The sequence below is a fragment of the Heterodontus francisci genome, chromosome 31, assembly GCF_036365525.1.
Source record: "Heterodontus francisci isolate sHetFra1 chromosome 31, sHetFra1.hap1, whole genome shotgun sequence".
NCBI lineage: Eukaryota > Metazoa > Chordata > Chondrichthyes > Heterodontiformes > Heterodontidae > Heterodontus > Heterodontus francisci.
Genome location: NC_090401.1, coordinates 54,032,575 through 54,059,997, shown reverse-complemented (window position 1 = coordinate 54,059,997; position 27,423 = coordinate 54,032,575). Strand labels below are relative to the sequence as shown.

The window sequence follows — 27,423 nt, the reverse complement described above, 5'->3', positions numbered from 1 at the left end:
TCCCTTTTGTATAGGTGCTTCCTGCCCCAGAACTGGTTCCAATGCCCCAAGAATCAGAAGCCCTACCTCCTGCACGATGCCTCAAGCCATGCATAGATCCTCCCTGTCTTCCTATTTCTACTCTTGCTAGAATGTGGCATTGGGAGTAATCAGAGATTACTACTTTTGAGGTCCTCCGTTTTAACTTCCTCCCTAGCTTCTGAAAATCTGACTGTTGGACGTCAATATCTGCCCACTCTATGTCATTGGTACCAAGGTGTATCACAACTTCTGGTTCACTCCCTTCCCCCTGCAGAATATCCTACACCCTCTCCATGATGTCCTTTACCCCAGCACCAGGGAGACAACACAATATGTGGGTCTCATGATGACTCACAGAAATGTCTGTCTGTCCCCCTAACTATGGAATCACTTATAACGACTGCATTTCTACTCTTTGCTGTTCCCTCCTGTACAGCCTGTTCCCACTGGCGCTGTGGTTTGGGCTGCATTCCTTCAAGGTGTTGTCACACCCAGCAGTCTCCAAAGCTGAGTACCGGTTTGAAAGTGGCACAAACCCCAAAGACTCCTGCACCTCCTGCCTCTTTCTACTCTTCCAGATGGCCGTCCACCTACTATCCTGAAATCTCACTTCCTGTGAGGTGACCACCTCCTGGAACGTACGATCCAGGAAACTCTCATGCTCCCTGATGCTCCATGGAGCCCCTGAAGCTTGGAAATCCTGAATTCGAGCTTAAACATCTGGAGACGCTTCCTGTACACGTAGTCCCCCAAGACACATGAATGTTAGGGTCTGTTAATGAATGTAAGTTCAAGATAATAGGGTGAACAGGTGTTGGGTGTTAATTAGTCAATTGTATTCAATTATGTATATATAAAAAACAGCCAGCCAGCTAGTAGGTGTTGTTTGGAGAGCAAAAGTAAGCTGTGTGACAAGCAATAAAAAAAACAATCTCCGCCAAAGCATCCTAATCTCAATGTCTTCTTCACAAACAGGCTTGGAAGTTACTCTAACATTGGTAGCAGAGGATGGTTGCCTGAAAGTGAAGATTGGAGACTAAGCTTTGTTTTCAGACAAGAGATTAGGATTGGAGGTTTTTTTTTGAGAAAGCTGTAATTGGAGTGTTTTTTTTTTAAGAATGTTACGACCAGGTAAGAAAGGTGTCCAGGGGTCCCTCTCAGCCTTCACCTGGTCTTACCGTAACAAGGTTTAATTTTAAACACACTGTGTTTTTAGCTCCTCTTGGTGAATCCTTGTTCACCACTTTCCAATTATAAGGCAAAGAAACCAGCACAAACAGGCTTTCTTAGGTTTAAAGAAGAAAAGTTGAAATTTATTAAACTTGAACATAAACTCTAATTTGGTTGACGCCTATGGATACACGACACGCCCACACTAGCATGCATACACGATACACACATGCCAATAGAGACAGAAAAGAGAAGAAAAATAAAGTGGAAAAATTTGAGGCAATATCTGAAGAGTTTTTGTTATGGTTCTTCGAGCTCACTGTAGTGTCCTTGATTGTACGTAGATCTTGCTTTTCGTTGGGGTCCAGTATTCTTTTTAAACCTTGATCGCTGTAGGAGACTTTTGTCTCTTGGGGTTCATGTGTCTTCAGTGGATTCAGAGGCTTGTGAGAAAGAGATGGGAGCAGACAGGAGAGATCTTCTCAGTCCAGGAGCAAACAGACATTCTGAGTTCTGTTTGTACAATTCAGAAAACCCAGGTTGCAAAGCAGGTTAGTCATGTGACTAACTGGTCTGACCACATCGTGGATTGTATCACCTTAGCAGTCTCTGGAATGCTCCTCTTACACAAAATACCTGGTGACCAAGGTCCATTGTGGGTTGAATATGTCAGGGAATGGTCCTTTGTCCTTCCAATCACCATCTGTTAATATGCAAATATCTTTTCCAGCCATGGCTGATTTGTTTAACAAGTCCTTTCTTCACTCCAGTAACAGTTTAAAATCAAAGTTCATGACAAAATTAATGTGCCTCATTCTTGGTAGGTGGGGGCCTAGCATGACAAGAAAGTTGACTGACAATTAATATAAATGACTTAGATGAAGGACCGAAGGTATGGTTGCTACATTTGCTGATGACACAAAGATAGGCAGGAAAGTAACTTGTGAAGAGGACATAAGGAGGCTACAAAGGGATATAGATAGGTTAAGTGAGTGGGCAAAGACCTGGCAGATGGAGTATAAAGTGGGAAAGTGGGAAATTGTCCACTTTGGCAGGAAGAATAAAAAAGAAGCATATTATCTAGATGGTGAGAGATTGCAGAGCTCTGAGATGCATAGGGATCTGGGTGTCCTAGTGCATGAATTGCAAAAGGTTAGTACGCAGGTACAGCACGTAATTAGGAAAGCTAATAGAATGTTATTGTTTATCGCGGGGTGAATTGAATACAAAAGTAGCAAGGTTATACTTCAGCTACACAGGGTATTGGTGAGACCACATCTGAAGTACTGTGTACAGTACTGGGCTCCTTATTTAAGGAAGGATGTAAATACATTGGAAGCAGTACAGAGAAGGTTTACTAGACTAATACCTGGAATGGGCGGGCTGTCTTATGAGGAAAGATTGGACAGGCTAGGCTTGTATCCACTGGAATTTAGAACAGTGAGAGATGACTTGATTGAAACATATAAGATCCTGAGGGGTCTTGACAGGGTGGATGTGGAAACAATTCTCCCTTGTGGGAGAATCTAGAACTCGGGGTCACTGTTTTAAAACAAAGGGTCGCCCATTTAAGACAGATGAGGAGAAATGTTTTCTCTCAGAGGGTCGTTAGTCTTTGGAATTCTCTTCCTCAAAAGGCAGTAGAAGCAGAGTCTTTGAATATTTTTAAGGCAGAGGTAGATAGATTCTTGATAAGCAAGGGGGTGGAAGGTTATCGGGGGTAGGTGGAAATGTGGAGTAATCAGTTCAGCCATGATCTTATTGAATAGTCGAGCAGGCTTGAGGGGTTGAGTGGCCTAATCCTGCTCCTAATTCGTATGAAACCAAGTTTAAGGTGTCAGGATATGATTTTCCACCGCTGTTTTCTGAAGCCGAACCTTACCATCAATGGAAGAATGAAGTTGCTATATGGACATGGGTTACTTCTTTACCTAAAAGGAAGCAAGGAATGGCCCTTGCACTTACACTTCCCGTCAGAAGCAAGATCAGGGGCAAAGTGTTCTTGGAACTCAAGGTTCATCATTTGGACAATGAGGAAGGTTTGGCCAATCTTTTACAATTTATGGATAAAATTTATATGAAAGATGATTTATTGAGTGCCTATGAGGCATGGTCAGATTTTGATAAATTTAGAAAAATGTTTTTTCCATAGAAGAATACATTATGGAGTTTAACTGACTATATGCAAGGTTGCAACGATTCTGCTTGGAAATTCCCAGATCAATACTTGCCTTCAAATTGTTGGATTGTCCTAGAATATCGATAGGCTCTTGGTATTAACCAGAGTTAGATTCAATGAAAAAGATACGCTGTTTGATCAGATGTCTGCCGCCTTAAAAATAATTTTGGGAAAACATTCCTTTCCAGCCGCTTTCATGGCACAGATGGACTCTTTAGCGGTGACACCGAAGGTGGAGGATACAATGCTAGCAGCATTTCGAGGCAGTTCAAATATGGGGCCCAAGCGTCAGTATGAAAGGAGAAACACACACAAAACGAATGAGGATAGAGACTATTTTGGCAGCTTTAACAGACGGCAGGAATTGGGCAATTATGGCAGAAGGACGAACCCCAGGAATAACCAAGGGATGTTCAACAGGTGTTGCTGATGTGATTCCCAAGTATCATTATGCGTTGCATTGTCCAAAAAGGAATAACAGGGTTTTTTGAGATGACACATGTGGAAGGTTCAGAAGATGAGGATGACGCTACTGATCAATTAGAAGGAATTGTACTGGTCACGAGAAGCTTCAGTCCAGTAATGTGTGTCCTAGTCGCAGATTCGTTCAATTGCGCAGTACTAGACAGTGGGTATACGTCCACAGTATGTGGAGTGGACTGATTAAGGTGTTACATAGATTCTTTAAATAAGAAAGACCGAAATAAGGTCAAAGAATACGACAGTTCTACCTGTTTCAGGTTTGGGGATGACAACACGTTGAAATCACTAAAAAGAGTGGTAATTCTATGTAAAACAGCAGAGGTAAACTATTTTATTAGTACGGATGTAGTATCCAGTGATATACCTTTGCTGTTAAGTAAACCATCTATGAAAGAGGCTTGGATGAAATTAGATATGGAACATTGGGAAATCTGTAGCTTTGCAGTAGACACAGTCGGGACATTATTGTATTCCTTTAGAGAGACCTAATATCTCTAAGCAGGATGCTAAAGAAGTATTAATGGCATCCTGGGGTAGGGATTTAAAGGAGAAAAGGCAAATTATTTCAAAACTACATTGACAGTTTGCACATCCATCTTGTCATAGGTTGAAGATTCTGTAAAAAGATGCAGGGGTAATAGATGATGACTACACTAAACTTATCGAGGATATCAGTGAAAAATGTGATATCTGTAAAAAATACAGGAGGACGCCATCGCAACCCATAGTGAGTCTCCCATTAGAAAGGGACTTCAATGAAACCGTAGTGTTGGACTTGAAGGTATGGGATAAAGAAAAAAAAGTTTTTATTCTACACTTTATAGATGTGGCGACTAGATTCAGTCTGTAATTTATAGTGAAGACAAAAAGGTAATAGTGGACAAGATAATGGAAAGGTGGATAGGAACAGGATTGGGAGCACCAGCTAGGTTTCTAACCGACAATGGAGGAGAATTTACCAGTGATGAGTTCAGGAGTATGTGTGAAAATATGAATTTTGTAGCAATGCACACGACAGCAGAAAGTCCTTTTAGTAATGGGATTTGTGAGAGAAATCATGCCATGATTGACGAAATGCTCCGAAAAATTTTAACAGACCAGCCAAATTGTAAATTGACTACTACTCTGGCGTGGGCAGTACATGCGAAAAACACACTTCAAATGGTTGCCGGTTACAGCCCATATCAATTAGTTTATGGCAGGAATCCGAAAGTACCTTCAGTAATTTGGGATCATCCACCAATTTTTGTGGAACATCTGAATGCCATGCATGCAGGGAGAAGAGCACTTATTAAGGCGGAAGTTTCAGAAAAAATCAGGAGAGCTTTGAGGTATTGGGTCAGGCCATCAGAAAAGAATTTTGATACCGGGGATATGGTGTATTACAAAAGAGAAGGGCAGAAAGAATGGAGAGGCCCAGGAAAAGTTGGCACTGATGGCAAAACGCTGATTTTGCAACATGGCAACCAAACTGTTAGAGTACATTCCTCGCTTATTGACAGAATCTGAGCAAATGATGGACACTGATGATGCACCATGTACTTCACATGCACATATGTCGGACCTTTGCGAGCAAAAGACTGTCGCAGACAATGGGCTGACTGAGAGTGGACCAAGTGATAGTGAAGATCCAGATAAGGCCATTTATCTCAAAGGTCAACTACCATAAGTTGGGACTAGAGTGACATACATGCCAGAAGGGACGGGTAAATGGAGGAATGCCACCATTATAGGAAGGGCAGGAAAGGTCACAGGGAAATACAAACAATGGCTGAATGTGCAAGACAAGGGACAGGATATCAGACCTATAGATTGGCAGAAGGAAGTGAAAATGTGGAAAGCCAGAAAACGTAGTGTAAGTTCAGACAGTGGGCCTGAAGATGGTCATAGTCCAAGGAAAAGGTCACAAACTTGTGAAAGGAAGTCTGGTTGTAGGAGGGACAGGTCGAGTACTAGCAGTTCAGAAAGGGATAGGAAATCTAGTAGGGGACGTGGTTTCACTAGAACAGGACCAGGGAGCAGGCAAGGGGCACCGCAAGAAGTAGAGAAGCTCTGGTGGCTACTAACAAGTTAGATGGTAAACTGATAAAGGATGCCAAGCAAAAAGAGCTTGACAGTTGGGGAGAGTTTGGCGTATACACCGAGGTGCCAGATAGAGGACAACCAGCATTGTCCCATGTCTGTGACAAGCAATAAACAATCTTCACCAAAGCATCCTAGTCTAAGTGCCTTCTTCACAAACAGGCTTGGAAGTTTCTCTAACAATGAAGTGTCCAGAGGTTCCCACATGGTGCAGGAATTGCAAGCAACAAGTCTCAGCTGCCCATCCATGATCCAGGAAAAAATCTCTATTCCCTCCTTTATAATTTAGTTAGTACCTTGTATAAACTATAAATTTTAATTAATGCCTCCAGACCGGCTCTGTGCTAATACTCAAGAATTCACACTGTTATATTTAATCCGATTGAAATTTTATCAATTAAGCTAAACTGTAAATTTAATACAGTATTTTATAACTTCCCAGTCCTAGTTTAAACGACTGCTCTAGTTTAGCGAAGAAAAACCCTTAAAACTCACCAACCAATTACCTACCTGATGTCCACTGATGCAGTCCTTGCTTTTTTTGGAGAACGCCATGGAAGGTCCGTGCTCTTCCCCGTTCTGACTTATCAGCCGGTGCTGCCTCCAATCAGGTCCGTGCTCTTCCCCCACTCTGATCTATCAGCTGCCTCCACTGCTGCTTCTCATCTGTTGTTTCAAATCCCCTCTTCATCTAACCCGATCAGCATAACCGTCTATTCCATTCTATCTACATACCTACTAGATTCCCCTTAAATGCATCTATCTCAGTGGCCTCAGCTACACCCTGTGGTAGTGAGTTCCACATTCTAACTGCCCTCTGGGTAAAGAATTGTCCCCTGAATTCACTACTGGATTCATGAGTGACTGTCTTATATTTATGACCTCTAGTTTTGGTCTTCTTCACAAAGAACACTTGTTAAATTCCGAGGCTTTCAACTATGCTTTTTCTTTGTTTAGTCCTATAAAGGGGCACGCTCATCTTCCAGCTGCTGGAACTGTGGTCGAATGAGCCTTAAGTGCGAGCACGCAGAAAGGCACAGAACCTGCCCCAGATGCCGTGGCTAGGGTCATCTGCACACTCAGGGCAGCCGGCCAGCTTCCACCTGTATGGGTCCATCAGCGACACCTGCCTTTGCTGCAGGCTTTGAATATTAGAGTGCCCTCCTTCCTTTCTGTTGTGGAAGCCGGATGCCCTTATCAGATGGAGCAGGTAAATGGGAAGATTTTTCTTTTCGGTCCAAAGTAGGCCTCTTATGGTAATGAATCTCCATTTCCATGAAGTATTTTGGGGCCTTTACTGGGTCCTAATTGAACCTACACCTGGGTTTCGTTGGGTCTATCAGGTGGCTTACTGAGTGGAATTTCTCAACGAAGTCCGAGAACTCTCCCAGACACAGTTCCTTGACATTCTAGATGTGGGCAAAAGATCCATCCATCTCACTGGAATTTTCAGGCCTCTTCTCCATGGGGTGAAATCCCAGTGGAACTGGATTCTGCTCCATTTTCTGGCTCCCTTTTGGCTATTACACTAGTGATGTGCCAGAGATGCTCTAGAAATGTAAGGAACAGCAGTTGGCTATTCAACTCTTTGGGCCTGTTCCGTCATTTCATTAGATCATAGCAGATCTGCGCCTCAACTCCATTTTACTGCCTTTGTTCCACATCTGTTGATGCCCTTACCCAACAAACATCTATCAATCTCAATCTTGAAACCTCCAATTTTCCTCACATCCACAGCCTTTTGGGAGAGAGAGTTCCAGATTTCCCCGATGTGTGAAAACACTTGCCGGTTTCATTAGTGATGTGCCCAAGTCAGAAGTGAATTTCAGGCCCACTGTGAGGTTGTGGGTTTGGAAAGTGCTATCAAACCTTGGCGAGTTCCTGCATTGTAAGTAGAGCCAATAGGATGGAATGTGATTTATTTTTGGCCATTGTCATTTTTTTTTAGGATACTCTATTGCACCCTGCAGCTGAGAGGCTTTTTAAGCTGAACAACACAAATTTAGATTGTGCCACTCGCATAATTGCATACAGTTGCGAGCCCCTGTGTAATGAACCTGTCAATGTGATTACATCACATAGCATGACATCACATACATACAGCTGTACTCTGGGCAATGGGAATTTAAGTAACTAAGTTGTGGATGTAAAGCATTTGTTTTCCACAGTACACTGCAGGATGATGGACATCACACTTATGGCTGAAACACTGCTGACAAACATTGCCAGCACTGGTTAGTAACCTTCATTGTGCTGCTGGTGCTGCAGATATAATAGGAAATGAAGTGTACAAAGATATGAAAATGCCATTACAAACAGACAGTTTTAGCTATGTAAATTTACTCAAAGCTTTACTCAGTTTTCTGTTACTCTAACTTCTTTGAATTTTTTTTTCTGTTGAGACTGGCTGCTGTAGCACTAAATTATACAGACCAAGAAGGTCCCCAGATTACTCCCTGGTCTGGTCTGAGTCAACTGATCACAGTTGGGACAGAGGTTTGGGTGCTATAACTGATCTTGCTTTCCGTAAGAGGGGCAAAAGGTTTACCAAAGTTGCGTGTGTGTGTGTGTGCGAGTGAGTGAAAGAGTGAGAGTGAGTGAGTGAGTGTATGTGAGAAAGAGAGAGTGTGAGTGAGTGTGTGTGTGTGGGTGTGTGTGTGTGTGGGGAGGAGGGGCTTGATGTGATTCACAGAAAATAAACTTATTGATGCTCACCATCTGGGCTCACAGGTGAAGAAAGATGAAGATGAGTTACCAGAGGGTGGTGGCACCCATAGAACTGTACCCTGGCAAGGGTGTGATGCCTTCAGGAGGGGAGAAAATTGTCTTTTTAAGCTTATCTTTGCATTGCTCAATTGAATAAATTTACTGCTAAGAAAATAAAGACTGCAGCAAGGTAACAAAGGTAAACTTTGGTCTACAGGGCAATGAAGTGGAGGGAAGTCAGATAACAAACTTATCTACTGGGGTTTTCTGATGCATACAACCTTGGTCAGTGCTGGACAGAGATAAATGTTCATTGTGTCAGTTTGGCTTTTTATAATAATTAATATTCGTTTTGCAATATCAAAATGACTACAACAAGCTTGAGGAGTGCTCTGCAACATTAGCTTAAAAAAGACAAAATGTTTTATCCCTCAATGTTCTCCCTTTCCCTAGGTCAGTCCATCAGGCAGTGGTCTGCACGGAATGTCCTCAAGGCCCTACGGGAAAAGGAGACGGTGCATCCTGTCGGATGGTTCCCCGAGCAGACCGTCAAAGTCATTTGGCGGAATGCCTCATCACCAGAACTTTCAAACAAGCACCAAGACGTAGCTTGGCCGGTGGTGAGAAGGGCCCTCCCCGTCAGATCCTTCATGCACACCCGACGTCTTGCCCCCTCCGCACAATGCCCCCGCGGTGGCTGTGGTGGGGAAGAAACGGTCGCCCACCTCCTCCTGGAATGTGTCTTCGCAAAGCAGGTGTGGAAAGAGATGCAGTGGTTTTTGTCGAGGTTCGTCCCAAGCAGCTCTGTAACACAGGAGTCTGTGCTCTACGGGCTGTTCCCAGGGACGCACACTGAGACAAACATCAACTGCTGCTGGAGGACTATCAATTCGGTGAAAGACGTCCTTTAGTCTGCCCGAAACTTGCTGGTCTTCCCGAAACTTGCTGGTCTTCCAGCGCAAAGAGTTGCCCACCACCGAATGTTGCAGACTGGCACATTCCAAGGTCCAGGACTACGTGCTGAGGGACGCACTAAAGCTTGGGGCAGCCGCAGCAAAGGCTCAATGGGGAAAGACCACAGTGTAAGGTCCCCCCACCAAGCTGAACTGAGGGGCTGGATCCATGGGAAACCCTTCGAACTGTATCGGGAAAATTTTGTGTGCTGTAAATGTAAAAATGTATATGGCATGACAATGAAATGGAAGGGTTGTGAGGCAACTCATGATTGTATTGAAGGAAACTGATCATCTTTGCACTGTTTGTATTTTTTGACTTGATGCTGTTTTAAACTGTTTGGGAATGTAATTTTAACAGATTTTTATGAATAAAGTATATTTTGGAGATAAAATTTTTAAAAAGTGTTTGGAAAACTAAAAATAGATGGAAGCTGTTAATCTGGCTGAGTGGATCACCTGCCTGTTACAGAACTTGTCTGATTTTCACTTCATTGAAATCAATGCAATGAAAATTGAACAGGTTTTACAATGGGCTGGGATCTGAGTCAGCCTTCCAATCAGATGTATTTTTGTGCTATGGGCCCACACTTAATAGGAACTGCCTTAACTGGGAGTCAGCAGACATTCACCCAATCATTCTAGGGTGGACTTGAATCTGGGACCCAGAGGTGAAATGAATGCTTTTGTCCAATATACCTGCAAAAAAAAATCACAAAAATATCTGTGACACATGTCCAGCCCATGGCTAGTGACTCAAGCCATTTTAAACATAGGATCACATGCTACGTTCCCCAATAGCTCAACATATCAAACAGTGAGTAACTGAGCCACACAAACTTGGAAGGTCCCAAGTGTGATTCCTGGTCGATCTTTGCAATAGGGCAGGAAAAGTTAACCAGAAGCCCTGCAGCTGAAGGTTCTGTTTTGTAATATACATATATGGATGGCAGATGACAAGAGGATTGGGCTCAGCTGTGATGACTTCCCCATGGTTGAACAGCCAGCCAACACTCAGTACCAAGAGTCATGCATGCAGAATGTCCACATGTCCACTGAAGAGAAGATAGCACCTGTATATTAGGGAATCAATGCCTTCTGTGGAGGAGGAGGCGGTAGAGAAGAAAATCTTGGCAGAAGGAGAACGAATACAATTCAAAAGCAACAACTGATTTAAAAAGGGTGGCGCAGTGGTATTGTCACTGGACTAGTAAACCAGAGACCCAGGGTATTACCCTCAGGACATGGGTTCGAATCCCACCACAGCAGAAGGTGGAATTTAAATTCAATTAATAAGTCTGGAATTAAAAAAAGCTAGTCTAATGATGGCCATGAAACCATTGTGGATTGTTGTAAAAACCCATTGGGTTCACTAATGCCCTTGAGGGAAGGAAATCTGCTGTACTTACCTGGTTTGACTCCAGACCCACAGCAATGTGATTAACTCTTAAATGCCCTCTGAAATGGCCGAGCAAGCCACTCAGTTGTATCTAACCGCTACAAAGTCAATACAACAGAATGAAACCAGACGGGCCACCTGGCATCAACCGAGGCACCGAAAACGACAATGGAAAACCCAGCCCTATCAACCCTGCAAAGTCCTCCTTACTAACATCTGGGAGCTTGTGCCAAAGTTGGGAGAGCTGTTCCACATACCAGTCAAGCAACAGCCTGACACAGTCATACTCACGGAATCATACCTTACAGACAATGTCCAGACACTGCCACCACCATCTCCAGGTACGTCTTGTCCCACTGGAAGGACAGACCCAGCAGAGGTGGTGGCATAGTGGTATACAGTCGGGAGGGAGTTGCCCCTGGAGACTTGAACATCAACTCTGGACCCCATCAAGTCTCATGGCATCAGGTCAAACATGGGCAAGGAAACCTCCTGCTAATTACCACTTACTGCCCTCCCTCAGCTGATGAATCAGTACTCCTCCATGTTGATCACCACTTGGAGGAAGCACTGAGGATGGCAAAGGCACAAAATGTACTCTGCATGGGGGACTTCGTCCATCACCAAGAGTGGCTCTGTATCACCACTACTGACCGAGCTGGCCGAGTCCTAAACGGACGTAGCTGCTACTGGGTATGCAGCAAGTGGTGAGGGAACCAACAAGAGGGAAAAACATACTTGGCCTCGTACTCACCAATCTGCCTGCTGCAGATGCGACTGTCAATGACAGTATTGGCAGGAGTGACCACCGCACAGTCCTTGTGGAGACAAAGTCCCGCCTTCATATTGAGGATACTCTCCATTGTGTTGTGTGACACTTCTTCTTTGGCCTCCTTATCTCGAGAGACAATGGGTAAGCGCCTGGAGGTGGTCAGTGGTGTGTGGAGCAGCGCCTGGAATGGCTATAAAGGCCAATTCTAGAGTGACAGGTGCTGCAGAAAAATTTGTTTGTCGGGGCTGTTACACAGTTGGCTCTCCCCTTGCGCTTCTGTCTTTTTTCCTGCCAACTGCTAAGTCTCTTCGACTCGCCACACTTTAGCCCCGGCTTTATGGTTGCCCGCCAGCTCTGGCGAACGCTGGCAACTGACTCCCACGACTTGTGATCAATGTCACAGGACTTCATGTCGCATTTGCAGACGTCTTTAAAGCGGAGACATGGACGGCTGGTGGGTCTGATACCAGTGGCGAGCTTGCTGTACAATGTGTCTTTGGGGATCCTGCCATCTTCCATGCGGCTCACATGGCCAAGCCATCTCAAGCGCCGCTGACTCAGTAGTGTGTATAAGAAGGGGATGTTGGCCGCCTCGAGGACTTCTGTGTTGGAGATACGGTCCTGCCACCTGATGCCAAGGATTCTCCGGAGGCAGCGAAGATGGAATGAATTGAGACGTCGCTCTTGGCTGACGTACGTCGTCCAGGCCTCGCTGCCATAGAGCAAGGTACTGAGGACACAGGCTTGATACACTCGGACTTTTGTGTTCCGTGTCAGTGCGCCATTTTCCCACACTCTCTTGGCCAGTCTGGACATAGCAGTGAAAGCCTTTTCCACGCGCTTGTTGATTTCTGCATCTAGAGACAGGTTACTGGTGATAGTTGAGCCTAGGTAGGTGAACCTTTGAACCACTTCCAGAGCGTGGTCTCCAATATTGATGGATGGAGCATTTCTGACGTCCTGTCCCATGATGTTCGTTTTCTTGAGGCTGATGGTTAGTCCAAATTCGTTGCAGGCAGCCGCAAACCTGTCGATGAGACTCTGCAGGCACTCTTCAGTGTGAGATGTTACAGCAGCATCGTCAGCAAAGAGGAGTTCCCTGATGAGGACTTTCTGTACTTTGGACTTGGCTCTTAGACGGGCAAGGTTGAACAACCTGTACCCTGATCTTGTGTGGAGGAAAATTCCTTCTTCTGAAGACTTGAACGCATGTGAGAGCAGCAGGAAGAAGAAAATCCCAAAAAGTGTGGGTGCGAGAACACAGCCCTGTTTCACGCCACTCAGGATAGGAAAGGGGTCTGATGAGGTGCTGCTATGTTGAATTGTGCCTTTCATATTGTCATGGAACGAGGTGATGATACTTAGTCGCTTTGGTGGACATGCAATCTTTGCTAGTAGTCTGAAGAGACCACGTCTGCTGACGAGGTCAAAGTCTTTGGTGAGATCAATGAAAGCAATGTAGAGGGGCATCTGTGGTTCGCGGCATTTCTCCTGTATCTGACGAAGGGAGAACAGCATGTCAATGGTCGATCTCTCTGCCCGCAAGCTACACTGTGCCTCAGGGTAGACGTGCTCGGCCAGCTTCTGGAGCCTGTTTAAAGAGACTCGAGCAAAGACTTTCCCCACTATGCTGAGCAGGGAGATTCCACGGTAGTTGTTGCAGTCACCGCGGTCACCTTTGTTTTTATAGAGGGTGATGATATTGGCATTGCGTATGTCCTGAGGTACTGCTCCCTCGTCCCAGCACAGGCAAAGCAGTTGGTAGAGTGCTGAGAGTATAGCAGGCTTGGCACTCTTGATTATTTCAGGGGTAATGCTGTCCTTCCCAGGGGCTTTTCCGCTGGCTAGAGAATCAATGGCATCACTGAGTTCCGATTTTGTTGGCTGTACGTCCAGCTCATCCATGACTGGTAGAGGCTGGGCTGCATTGAGAGCAGTCCCAGTGACAACATTCTCCCTGGAGTACAGTTCTAGGTAGTGCTCAACCCAGTGGTCCATTTGCTTGCGCTGGTCAGTGATTATGTCCCCTGATTTAGATTTGAGAGGGGCGATCTTCTTGATGGTTGGCCCAAAAGCTCTCTTAATGCCATCATACATTCCTCTGATGTTTCTGGTGTCTGAGGCCAGCTGAATATGACTGCATAGGTGTTGCCAGTAGTCATTTGCGCAGCGCCTGGCTGTTCTTTGTGCAGTGCTTCTGGCTGCTTTAAGTACTACGGATGTTAAATCGCTGGGGGCTTTCTTGTGTGGCACTACCACCGTACTAAATGGGATAGATTTCAAACAGATCTAGTAACTTAAAACTGGGCATCCATGAGGCGCTGTGGGTCATCAGCGGCAGCAGAATTGTACTCAACCACAATCTGTAACCTCATGGCCCGGCATATTCCCCACTCTACCATTACCATCAAGCCAGTAGACCAACCCTGGTTCAATGAAGAGTGCAGGAGGGCATGCCAGGAGCAGCACCAGGCATACCTCAAAATGAGATGTCAACCTGGTGAAGCTACAACACAGGACTACTTGCGTGCCAAACTGCGTAAGCAGCATGTGATGGAGCTAAGCGATCCCATAACCAACGGATTAGATCTAAGCTCTGCAGTCCTGCCACATCCAGCTGTGAATGGTGGTGGACAAATAAACAACTAACTGGAGGAGGAGGCTCCACAAATATCCCCATCCTCAATGATGGGGCAGCCCAGCACACCAGTGCAAAAAATAAGGCTGAAGCATTTGCAACAATCTTCAGCCAGAAGTGCCGAGTTGATGATCCATCTCAGCCTCCTCCTGAAGTCCCCAGCATCACAGATGCCAGACTTCAGCCAATTCGATTCACTCCGCATGATATCAAGAAATGACTGAAGGTACTGGATACTGCAAAGGCTATGGGCCCTGACAATATTTCGGCAATAGTAAAGAAGACTTGTGCTCCATAACTTGCTGCACCTCTAGCCAAGCTGTTCCAGTACAGGTAAAACACTGGCATCTACCTGGCAATGTGGAAAAGTGCCCAGGTACGTCCTGTGCACAAAAAGCAGGACATGTCCAACCCCGCCAATCACCGCCCCATCAGCCTACACTCAATCATCAGTAAAGTGATGAAAGGTGTCATCAACAGTGCTATCAAGAAACGCTTGCTTAGCAATAACCTGCTCAGTGACACTCAGTTTGGGTTCCGCCACGGCCACTCAGCTCCTGACCTCATTACAGCCTCGGTTCAAACATGGACAAAAGAGCTGAACTCAAGAGGTGAGGTGAGAGTTGCTGCTCTTGATATCAAGGCAGCATTTGACTGAGTATGGCATCAAGGAGCCCTAGCAAAACTGAGGTCAGTGGGAATCAGAAGGAAAACTCTCCGCTGGGTGGAGTCATACCTAGCGTAAAGGAAGATGGCTGTGTTTGTCGGAGGTCAATCATCTCAGTCCCATGACATCACTGCAGGAGTTCCTCAGGGTAGTGTCCTGGGCCCAACCATCTTCAGCTGCTTCATCAATGACCTTCCTTCAATCATAAGGTCAGAAGTGGGAATGTTCGCTGATGATTGCACAATGTTCAGCACCATTCATGACTCCTCAGATACTGAAGCAGTCTGTGTAGAAATGCAGCAAGACCTGGACAATATCCAGGCTTTGGCTGATAAGTGGCAAGTAACATTCGCGCCACACAAGTGCCAGGCAATGACCATCTCCAACAATAGCAAAGCTAACCATCTCCCCTTGACATTCAATGGCATTGTGATTGCTGAATCCCCCACTATCAACATCCTAGGGATTACACTTGACCAGAAACTGAACTGGGGTAGCCATATAAATACCGTGGCTACAAGAGCAGGTCAGAGGCTAGGAATCCCGCGGCGAGTAACTCACCTCCTGACTCCCCAATGCCTGTCCATCATCTCCAAGGCACAAGTCAGGAGTGTGATGGAATACTCTCCACTTGCCTGGATGGGTGCAGCTCCAACAACACTCAAGAAGCTCAACAGCATCCAGGACAAAGCAGCCCACTTGATTGGCACACCATCCACAAACATTCACTCCCTCCACCACCGACGCACAGTGGCAGCAGCGTGTACCATCTACAAGATGCACTGCTGCAACGCACCATGGCTCCTTAGACAGTATCTTCCAAACCCGCGACCTCTACCAACAAGAAGGACAAGGGCAGCAAATGCATGGGAACACCACCGCAACTTCCCCACCAAGTCACACACCATCCGGATTTGGAACTATATCGCCATTCCTTCACTGTCGCTGGGTCAAAATCCTGGAACTCCCTTCCTAACAGCACTGTGGGTGTACCTACCTCACATGGACTGCAGCCATTCAAGAAGGCAGCTCACCTTCACCTTCTCAAGGGCAATAAGGGATGGGCAATAAATGCTGGCCTAGCCAGCGACGTCCACATCCCATGAATGAATAAAAAATATCTGCAGCAAAATAGCAGCTCTTCCACTAGATCACATCACATGACTCCACCAGAAATATCTTGCCTTTATACATCAATAAATTCTTCTTTTTCCTTCCACACTTTAAATCTGCCTAAAAATTATGATGTAAACATTTCACAAGATATAAATATATAGTATGCAACTCCTGGCTAGGATTTACATTATTTATATCATATTATAATATGATGCAACCGCTTAACCAATCTATTACTTAACATTTGATAGTTGCGTGTGGAAGAACATAAGCACCAGGCTTTGTTAGTTCTGTTAAGAGAAAAGTATTCCCATTTATGGACTCACTTTTCCTGGGACATTGCAAACCAATATTCTTCAGAATTGTTCTGGCTCATATCCTGAGGTGTAGTCAATCCAAACTGAAGAAAATTTGTCCTTTTCATGGGAAGTCTGACCTTCAGGCATAAAAACATCAGTTGAATTTTGTCTTCGTCATCTTCTGAATGATACAGATCTGCAATGAAAAATTAATTTTAATAATAATTCATTAACTTATGCAATTCAGTATTGATTAAGTAGAGATGGAAGAAAATAAGCACACAATGGTACTTTAGTGACGAGACCACTGATGCACTGTACTTCCTTTGCAAACATCTTTTAGACATTTAAAAATAAACTGGTAATATTAATTAGATTATTGATTAATTTAATTGAAAGCATAGTGCCAGCCCACAGGGAAAGTAGTCGGGCAACAGCTTTAACACCACCCAAATCACACTGATACAATCAAAATTATCCTCCGTTACGAGTTGGGCTTTTCACTTAAATGACCTAACAATAATTTCTGTAAGTAGAAGCCACCCTTGATGATCTGAAGTCTGTGTCTTTTGCTTTCTGCTTTCCACATACGGGGTTGAATTTTCACAAGGGGGGCTGGAAACAGGAGCCAGGTATGTTTTTGGGTCAGAAACCCGTGTCCGGTGGAAAACTGATTAAAGTCACGATTTTCATGTGGATGACCCATTAACTAGCATGGAGACAGGTTACCAGCCCATTTGGAGCCAGTGGGGGCAGGAGTGGAGGAAGGTCGGATGAAATGTAGTACTGATTTAGATTCCCCACAGCAGCCATCATTGCGGCTGCCAGCTGTCCTAAGGGAGAAATCTGCAGTTTTTGCCAAAGCCTTCCACTACTTCGGAGGGAGGTGAGATGAGTCAAGACAGCCAGAGGCCTGGCACCCTGGACAGGGCTGCCCCGAGGTGCATTGATGCAGACCTGAATTTAATGTTGGAGGCCTTCAGGGAGAGGAGGGAGGTCCTCGTCCCAGAGGGTGGCAGAGAAGGCCACCAGCTGAAGCTAAAGAGGCCTGGGTCCAGACTGCTGCCACCATCAATGGCAGAAGCAAAATGATAAGAATCTGGATTCAGTGCCGTAAAAAGGTTCAACAATCTCAGGTTCTGGCAAGGTGAGTGCAACCCCCAACCCTCCGGACAGGTCTCGGGGCTTGCACCCTCCAGCAGACACACCACCTGAGGAGCCTCAGGGTGCATGCTGCACCTGAGCATGGGAGGGGGTGTGCCCAGGCCACTTACTCGCCCCTTAGAATGAATCACAGCCATAGTGTTGCTGAGGACCTGTTACCACTGAGACATGCAGCTCCTAATGCATAGGGGCAGAGGACATTCGACAGAGGACGGCAGTGCCTTATCTCACTCTCTTTTGTTCCTGCAAAAGAAACAAGCACAATTCAAGGAAGAGGGCCCAGATAGAGGAGGGGGGGGCCCTTCTTCTACCAAATTATCCCCATGGACCAGACAGCAATGGAGATAGCCAGATAGTGGAAGAGGAGGCAGTTGGGCCGGACGAAATGGGCACAGGGCATAGTAGACATTAAGGGGATGCAGTGCACTCCACCCCATCCGATAGCATGTTGTGCACTGAGTAACAGTGTGAAACCTCAGAACTTCACAGGTTTCTACTCTCCCAGGCTAGCTGTTATCATCTCTTCTTGTGTCTCCCACAGGTGCAGACCTTACGAGTGCACCATCCAACAGTGCAGATATTTTCACCATGGATCCTCATGTGTGTGTAGATAGGGATCATGGCACTAGTGTGCAGGAGGAGGTGCCAGAGGCAGAGGGAGCTGTGGCCCATTCACCTCGGAGGAGGGAGGACAGACACAGTCCTGCCCAGCTGGGCACAGGTGCAGGACCTCAGGAGTCATTGGAAAGGAGGCTCTACCTTGAATAGCAGCAGGAGATGTGCTCCCGCATGTCGAAGTTCCCTGAGGCAGGGCAGGGTCAAGGGCTGAGAATGGGGGAGTCCATCCAGTTCATGTGTGCTACAATGGCTCAGGGCTTTGAGCACATGAGCTCCTCCATACAGAGAATAGCCAACTCTTGGAGATCCATATGCGGCAGCCCTCAGAGTGCATTCAGGAACTGTGCATTGACGTCCACCAGATCCATGAGACTCTGAGTAGCATGGACTGGTCGGTAGCGCTGGTGGCGCAGAGATCTTTAGAGGGGATGCCAGCTACGCCCCGGATGGTGTCCTCCGCCAGGCATCTGGAGCATCAGCCAAGGCTGAGAATGTCATGGAGGTGGACGAGGGTGCTGCCACTCATGGGGCTCCCTCATCATTCACAGTCTCCTTGGCTCCTCTGACTGAGGGACCATCTGTGCAACAGGGCAAAGAGACAGATGCTGCCCCTGCAATGATGCGGGTGTAGTAGCCTCTGGAGGTGACTTCAAAGGCACCTCCACGATGAGGACGACTGACACAGCATCTCAGCCACAAGCTGAGACGAGTGAGCAGGCTGCCTCCACCTCCTCCAAGGACACAAGGGTAGCACTGTGTAGGAGTGGCAGAGCACCGAGCACTAATTGGGTCAATGGGGTTTCTTCTTAATGTCTCTGTGAACTGTTTTCCTCTCTGTACACTGTATAAATGAAGACACATGTCTGGGACTCCTGTTATTGCTGCTGTGACAGGAAAAGTGGAATGAAGTGGTGAAAGACATAACGAGATCGTCCAAGGTGATGGCAAAGCCTCTGGGCAGATGTGCTTCCTTCATTGGCGGTAAATGATTACATGTTCCAGGCTACCTCTTCCATGTATGTGTTAGCATAGGTATCTCAGACTCCCTTTCATGCCATGCCCCTCAACCTGGGTCAGAGGGGCTCAGTTGAAACTTTCCTGATTGGGAGATCCCTGACATTGATGGCATTCCCACCAGCCTTTTGGCGCCCAAAGCCATGCCCAGCCACCTCATTGTGCAGCCGGGGCAACTCTCTGTTCAGCGTCATCATCTCCAATTCCTCCTCCTCTGTCACTTCTTGCTCCCACACTTCCCAAATGAGCTATCTCCTTCTATGGCCTCACCATCCTCAAGATCTACACCTCTCTGGAGAGCCATGTTATGGAGAACACAGCAGACCACCACAATGATCAAGACCCTTGCAGGAGGGTTTTTGAGGACGCCATCCAACTGGTCCAGGCACCGGAAGCCCATCTTGAGAAGCTCGATGGCCTGCTCAATGGTGATCCTAGTGAGCAGGTGGCTTTGGTTGTATTGCCTCTGTGTCTCTGTCTGGGGTTCCTGCAGAGGAGTGAGTAGCCATGTCTTCAAGGGATATTCCTTGTCCTCTAGGATCCATCCTTGCACTTTGGGGGTTGGGTTGAAGACTTGAGACAATGTTGATTGGCAGAGGATGAAGGAGTCCTGGCAGCTGCCAGGAAAGTGAGCACACACATAGAGGAAGCTCACGTTGTGGGCGCAGACCAGCTGGATGTTGAGGGTGTGGAAGCCCTTCACCTTAATGAATTTCCCTGCCCAGTCACTCGGTGCCTTGATGGCCACATGGGTGCAATTGGTGATGCCCTGAACCTGGGAGAATCCAGTGATGGTGGCGAAACCCAATGCACTCTGTGCCTGCGAGGCCGCATCTGTCATGAATATATCGTCCAGCTCTGGCAAATAGGGCAACAGTGACCAGTGAGATGCAATGTTGAGCAGCCATTTGCGAGATGCCACCAAGGTCCACAGCTGATCCTTGGAAGGAGCCAGAAGCGAAGAAGTTCAAGGCCACAGTGACTTTGGTGGCTACTGGCAGGACATGGCAACTAGTGCTGTGAGGTCTATGACGACAAGGTAACAGATGTCTGTGACCACCTGCCTAGAGAGTTGCAGTCTTCTGCGGCACTGGGTCTCGGTCATCTCCAGGTAGCTCCATCTTCGGCGGTAGATCCTGTGCTGAGGGTATGGCCTCCGTGTCCTTCCTTTCCCTCTTTCCTCTCCCATGCCTGCCTGCTGCTCAGGGTTCTGCCCTTCCTGCGGAAGGTGTTGCCCCTCATCACCACTGGGCTCAAAATCTGACAGTTGTGCCCACAATGTCAGCTGCACCCTTCCTTTTGGACAGGTGGCCACCCAATTGTCCTTGGCAGCCTTGCCTCTGCTTCTTTGCCCCCACACTGCCAGGGGGTGATGACCCTGTTCAATGCCTGAGTGCTGAGAACCAACTCTGCTCACCACCAGCGCAGTGCCAAAGGCAACTCCTTAACAAAGGCAGAGTCCCCCTTTGCCCTGCTGAGCCTCTTATCAAGGTGGGATAATTCCCTGGTGCAGCCATGACTGGCTCCCCACTCTGTACCTGCCCCCCTTCAGCTGATCTGCCACAGGCAGTACGTGTAACTGATGTGGGCCCTTCAAAGTTCCATCCTTGACCTTCAACAAGCTCTTCACAAGCTTTTTAAGTACAATTGGCCTCAATGGGAAACTGGGCTGGATCGCTGTCCCGCCCTCCCCCTGGTGAACATTGTCAGCACTGGGAACGCCGTCTCGAAACGGACATGCCAGCCACTACTACTCTGCCTCTGTTCCTGCCCAGATCTAACAATTGCAGTATCTGGCATGTTGGAATTTGTATGTGATTTCTACCATATAATCAGTTGATTGGTTGACAGTAAATAGCACAGGGCAAACCAGATTCATGTTTGCCAAAGGTTCCCGAACTAGGGAGTTGCACCAAGGTTATGGGTGGGTAGGGAGGGCGTGGGGTGAAACATGACTGAATAAGAACGAGAGCACTGTAGCTTCTCAGAGCCAGAGGGTGTGCAATATGGGGAGATCTCCGCACAGTGAAGGTGTAGGGGGCTATTTCAATCCCCTCTGATTTCTAGAGGTGGACATTATATCTAACAGAGCTGCTTCTGGTGCCAGTAATCTGTCATTATGGGTTAGATTTTGGCTGCAGCATGGCAGAAGCTAAAAATAGCCCCACTGGCCGGCATGCCTGTTCCCCAGCTCCATCCTGCCTCCAGGCCATTTTTGTGGAGGTGGGATCGGGGGCTGGCAGGGCTATCCACCGCATGCGGCAGCTAGCCAATCAGGTTCACTAAGAGTCTAATTGAGGCCAATTAAAGGAGGCTGACTGGAATTTTCCAGTTGGCTTCCAGGTTCCTGCAGGAGGCAGGGGTCAGTTTAAGTGCCTGGAGACAGGCACCCAGCGGTAGGCTGGGGGTCTAATGCTCCAGGCAGGCCTAAAGGCCCTCCCTGCCTGCAGGAGCAGCCATAGTCTACCTTGTAGAGGGGCTCTCTGCACCGCACCCCCCCCCCCCCCACCACCACCTTCACAGCAGCAGCCTGGCTGCTGAATCTATTTTTTAATTGGAGATTTAAAGAAGTTGGCGAGAGGATGCCTCCATTTTGAAGGGCCTCTCCCTTACTTACCTTCCTTTGCAGCCTGCTGCTCCTTTCAAGCTGGAAGGTCTCTGATTGGCCACCCATCTCTGAGAGCCCACCTGTCATCCTTAATTGGATGGCAAACCTGCCCTCTGGCCATTTATTGGCCACCCTGGGAAAAATCACAGGTGAGTGACTGTATCCTTGGAGGGGGCGGGTTCGGTTCCCGGAAACAGTGCCGACCTCTGTTTCCTGTCCCCGGAGGGAAAATCCAGCCCTATGCATCAGAATCAGCTCCACTACGTCTTAAGTTCACTTCTAGATTTTGGCGGGGATTCAAATATCCTGTGCTGCAATCGCCTCATCATGCGAGGTTGCATCAGTTATAGTGAAAGGCACCAGTGGCATCTCCTGATTGCTGCATGGAAGAAGTTGACTATTTGAGACACACAATCCCTACAAGACTGAAGGCAGAGTGAGCAATTTAAACAGCTGTCAGTTTTTACCTAGGATTTGCAACCAATGCCTCTGGGCTACTGAGAGAGAATAAGGCAATTCTTTTTCAAAGTTCCTGATTGCTATTCAGTAATGCTTGCTGAAGATGTGTGTGTGCGTTTGTGTGTCTGGTGAGATCAGGATCAGGCTCAAGTCCAATGCCCCTCATAATTGAGTTGCTTGTCACCACTTACTGCCTCGGGTTACACATGAAGAATGGCCATTCGGCAAAGTGCTGGAGGGCAGCCAGCAGTTACCGAGTATACCTCAGCATCAGACACTGCCTTCCAGAAAGGAAAACAGAAAGTTAACAACAATAAAATACTGGGTATCAACAAAGTGTCTGCAGGAAATATATCAACACAATTTAAACAATGAGAACACTGTGACAATCAATCTTTTATCTGGGCAAGATAGAACAGGATGTAATAATGTGCTGACCGTTAATATAAAAGTCCAGAGTATTACCTTAAATTAAGTTGTGAGAGTAGGACGTAGGCACAAAAGTTCAAACTACCAAAATGTAATGTATCAGGAAATACTTCACACAGAGAGTAATTAATGTGTAGTATAGACCACCAGGTAGAGTATTAGAGGCAAAAACCCTTGAAGCATTGAAGAAACAATTGGATACTGCAATGAATACACTTCAGGTGGGCCGATTGGATACCTTGTGCTCTTATGCATAAGGACAAAAAAGAACATTTATATAGCACCTTTCACAATCTCAGGACATCCAAAAGCGCCACACAGCCAATGAAGTACTTATGAAGTGTATTCACTGTTGTAATATAGAATATACAGTGTATATTTTATATTTATATTTTGCTTTATATTTATGTGTAGTTAAAATAGAGGCAATTTCCAAGCAAAAGTATAATTGAACTACATTTTAACAATGTGAAGAAGTCCTAGGAAGCTAAATGGGAGGAGTAGTAGTTTAGCTTGAATTGAATGGTAGTAATATTATGAAGGCGTCCATGGTGATTTTGTGTTCAAGAGTTTGAACCTCCCAGAGAAATTTGCTGCAATAATTGAATAATACCTGGTAAGAATAGAATCACCATAAAATTCCATAATATTTTCAGGATGTAAGACAGCGTGAAATTAAGAAAGGGGAGTTAACAACTGTTATAAAACAAAGATTAGCCTGATACCCAAAACAAACAAGGATTCAATATATTCAATTATATAAAAGCAAAATACTGCAGATGCTGGAAATCTGAAATAAAACCAAAGAAGTGTTGGAAACACTCAGCAGGTCTGGCAGCATCTGTGGAGACAGAAGCAATGATGAAAGGTCACTGACCTGAAATGTTAACTCTGTTCCTCTCTCCACAGGTGCTGCCAGACCTGCTGAGTATTTCCAGCACTTTTTTGGTTTTATTTCAATGTATTCAAACTGGAGGGCAGCTGCTCTTGGTGAAGAAGTTGCTCAGTGTGTTAGTGGAACATTATCAGAGTAAACTATCGCTCCCTTCCCCACCAACTGGGTAAGTGTTTAAAAGCTTCAACCCTGTAGTAGACATTTAAAATGCAGATGTCATCCCTCTCCTGCAGGGTACTGTGGTGTACCTGGTTTAGAGAGATTTGGATAACCAGGCACAGACTGGTTCAATGCTGTTGTGGTTGAAGACCAGAAATGGGCTTCAGGTGAGGGAAATTAATGTGAAATATTATCTCCTGATGTAGATTCAGAAAGTGCAGAGAGGTGTATTACCTTTCCTTTAAACTCTGATTCTTACATGTTGTCCATTATCTCATGAATGGAATGTCTGAATAGACTTGATGTTGAATTACAAGTACTGCATTAAAAACCATCACTGATTGCCTCGAAATTCAAACCAAACAAGGTCCCAACATGTTTACACAACTAGAAACCAATTACTTGTTTTGAAAAGGTCTATAAAAATTACCCTTTTGTCTGAAAGAAGGACCTGATGTAATTATAGATGAATCATGATCCGGCTATGAGAAAGGAAGGGTTTTACTAATATTCTAATGCTGCTGTTTGACCTTGGGCAGTACAATGATTTAACTAAATAATATATTGTGTTATTGTTGGATCTCTATCAGCTATTCAATATTAACGAATAGTACTTTATATTGAAATGATCTGGGAATAATTTACTGTCAAGTGGATTAGAAATATTGTTATTCGATGAAATATTGTTATTCGATGGGCCATCACCTCATCTTGGAGTGTAGATCACCCCTGTTCCCATTCGCACCTGCAGTACAGCCACAGTTCAACCAGTGCTCAGGATTAACCTTGTCTATTCCACTTAGTAGTTGCACTGCAAATAGCATTCATTCCATCTTCGCTGCCTCCGGAGAATACTTGGCATCAGGTGGCAGAACCGTATCTCCAACACAGAAGTCCTCGAGGCGGCCAACATCCCCAGCTTATACACACTACTGAGTCAGCGGCGCTTGAGATGGCTTGGCCATGTGAGCCGCATGGAAGATGGCAGGATCCCCAAAGACACATTGTACAGCGAGCTCGCCACTGGTATCAGACCCACCGGCCGTCCATGTCTCCGCTTCAAAGACGTCTGCAAACGCGACATGAAGTCCTGTGACATTGATCACAAGTCGTGGGAGTCAGTTGCCAGCGTTCGTCAGAGCTGGTGGGCAGCCATAACGGGGGGGCTAAAGTGTGGCAGTCGAAGAGACTTAACAGTTGGCAGGAAAAAAGACAAAAGCGCAAGGGGAGAGCCAACTGTGTAACAGCCCCGACAAACAAATTTTTCTGCAGCACTTGTGGAAGAGCCTGTCACTCTAGAGATGGCCTTTATAGCCACTCCAGGCACTGCTCCACACACCACTGACCACCTCCAGGCGCTTACCCATTGTCTCTCGAGATAAGGAGGCCAAAGAAAGATATTCAAGATATTCATAGCCTTTGTCTTGGGATCTGGCACAGAGTCTATGGTTCAGCCCATTCTGATCCCCTGCTTTCCCCAAATGCTCTCCGGAGGAATTTCTGGGCTCAGACCTCAGCTTTGCCTCATGTCATGGATGTGTTAAAACTCAGGAGTTCATGAAACACAGCTGAACATCCTACATTACAACAGTTACTACATTTCAAAAGTACTTAATTGGCTGTAAGGCGCTTTGGGGTGTCCTGAGGATGTGAAAGGTCCTGTCGACTCTGCAAAGTCCTTCTTACTAACATCTGGGGTTTGTGCCAAAATTGGGAAAGCTGCCCCACAGACTAGTCAAGCAACAGCCTGACATAGTCATACTCATGGAATCATACCTTACAGACAATGTCCCAGACAAGACCATCACCATCCCTGGGTATGTCCTGTCCCATTGGCAGGACAGACCCAGCAGAGGTGGCGGCACAGTGGTATACAGTTGGGAGGGAGTTGCCCTGGAGTCCTCAACATTGACTCCGGACCCCGTGGTCTCATGGCATCAGGTCAAACATGGGCAAGGAAACCTCCTGCTGCTTACCACCTACCGCCACTACCCACCCATCCCCGCCTCGGCTAATGAATCAGTGCTTCTCCATGTTGAACACCAATTGGAAGAAGCAATGAGGGTAGGAAGGGCTCAAAATGTACTCTGGGTGGGAGACTTCAATGTCCATCACCAAGAGTGATTCGGTAGCACCGCTACTGACTGCGCTGGCCGAGTCCTAAAGGACATAGCTGCTAGAATGGGACTGCAGCTGGTGGTGAGGGAACCAGAGGGAAAAACATACTTGACCTCATCCTTACCAATCTACCTGGTAATTACCTGATGCATCTGTCCACGACAGTATTTGTAGGAGTGACAACCGCACAGTCCTTGTGGAGACAAAGTCCCTTCTTCACATTGAGGGTACCCACAATCGTGTTGTGTGGCACTTCTTCTTCTTTGGCCTCCTTGACTCGAGAGACAATGGGTAAGCGCCTGGAGGTGGTCAGTGGTTTGTGAAGCAGCCTGGAGTGACTATAAAGGCCAATTCTAGAGTGGCAGACTCTTCCACAGGTGCTGCAGATAAAATTGGTTGACAGGGCTGTTACGCAGTTGGCTCTCTCCTTGCGCTTCTGACTTTTTTCCTGCCAACTGCTACGTCTCTTCCACTCGCCCTGCTTTAGCCCCGCCTTTATGGTTGCCCGCCAGCTCTGGCGAACGCTGGCAACTGACTCCCACGACTTGTGATCAATGTCACAGGACTTCATGTCACTTTGCAGACGTCTTTAAAGCGGAGACAAGGACGGCCGGTGGGTCTGATACCAGTGACGAGCTCGCTGTACAATGTGTCCTTGGGGATCCTGCCATCTTCCATGTGGCTCACATGGCCAAGCCATCTCAGGCGCCGCTGGCTAAGTAGGGTGTATATGCTGGGGATGTTGGCCGCCTCGAGGACTTCTGTGTTGGAGATACGGTCCTGCCACCTGATGCCAAGGATTCTCCGGAGGCAGCGAAGATGGAATGAATTGAGACGTCGCTCTTGGCTGACATACGTTGTCCAGGCCTCGCTGCCGTAGAGCAAGGTACTGAGGACACAGGCTTGATACACTCGGACTTTTGTGTTCTGTGTTAGTGCGCCATTTTCCCACACCCTCTTGGCCAGTCTGGACATAGCAGTGGAAGCCTTTCCCATGCGCTTGTTGATTTTTGCATCAAGAGACAGGTTACTGGTGATAGTTGAGCCTAGGTAGGTGAACTCTTGAACCACTTCCAGAGTGTGGTCGCCGATATTTATGGATGGGGCATTTCTGACGTCCTGTCCCATGATGTTCGTTTTCTTGAGGCTGATGGTTAGGCCAAAATCGGTGCAGGCAGCCGCAATCCTGTCGATGAATCTCTGCAGACACTCTTCAGTGTGAGATGTTAATGCAGCATCGTCAGCAAAGAGGAGTTCCCTGATGAGGACTTTCCGTACTTTGGTCTTCGCACTTAGACGGGCAAGGTTGAACAACCTGCCACCTGATCTTGTGTGGAGGAAAATTCCTTCTTCTGAAGACTTGAACGCATGTGAGAGCAGCAGGGAGAAGAAGATCCCAAACAGTGTAGGTGCGAGAACACAGCCCTGTTTCACGCCACTCAGGATAGGAAAGGGGTCTGATGAGGCACCGCTA

General features: G+C 46.6%; 1 protein-coding gene across 6 annotated transcripts in view; it reads right to left on the bottom strand.

Annotated features, from left to right (window-relative positions):
* si:ch211-15d5.11 (nuclear receptor coactivator 7) overlaps positions 1-27,423 on the bottom strand; it is a 134,775-nt gene that overhangs the window by 45,010 nt on the left and 62,342 nt on the right. For all 6 annotated transcript variants that reach the window (XM_068011638.1, XM_068011637.1, XM_068011636.1 and 3 more), the window contains exon 9: positions 16,513-16,681. In XM_068011638.1, the coding sequence (XP_067867739.1) occupies positions 16,513-16,681 (169 nt within the window). The remainder of the gene's footprint in view (positions 1-16,512; positions 16,682-27,423) is intronic.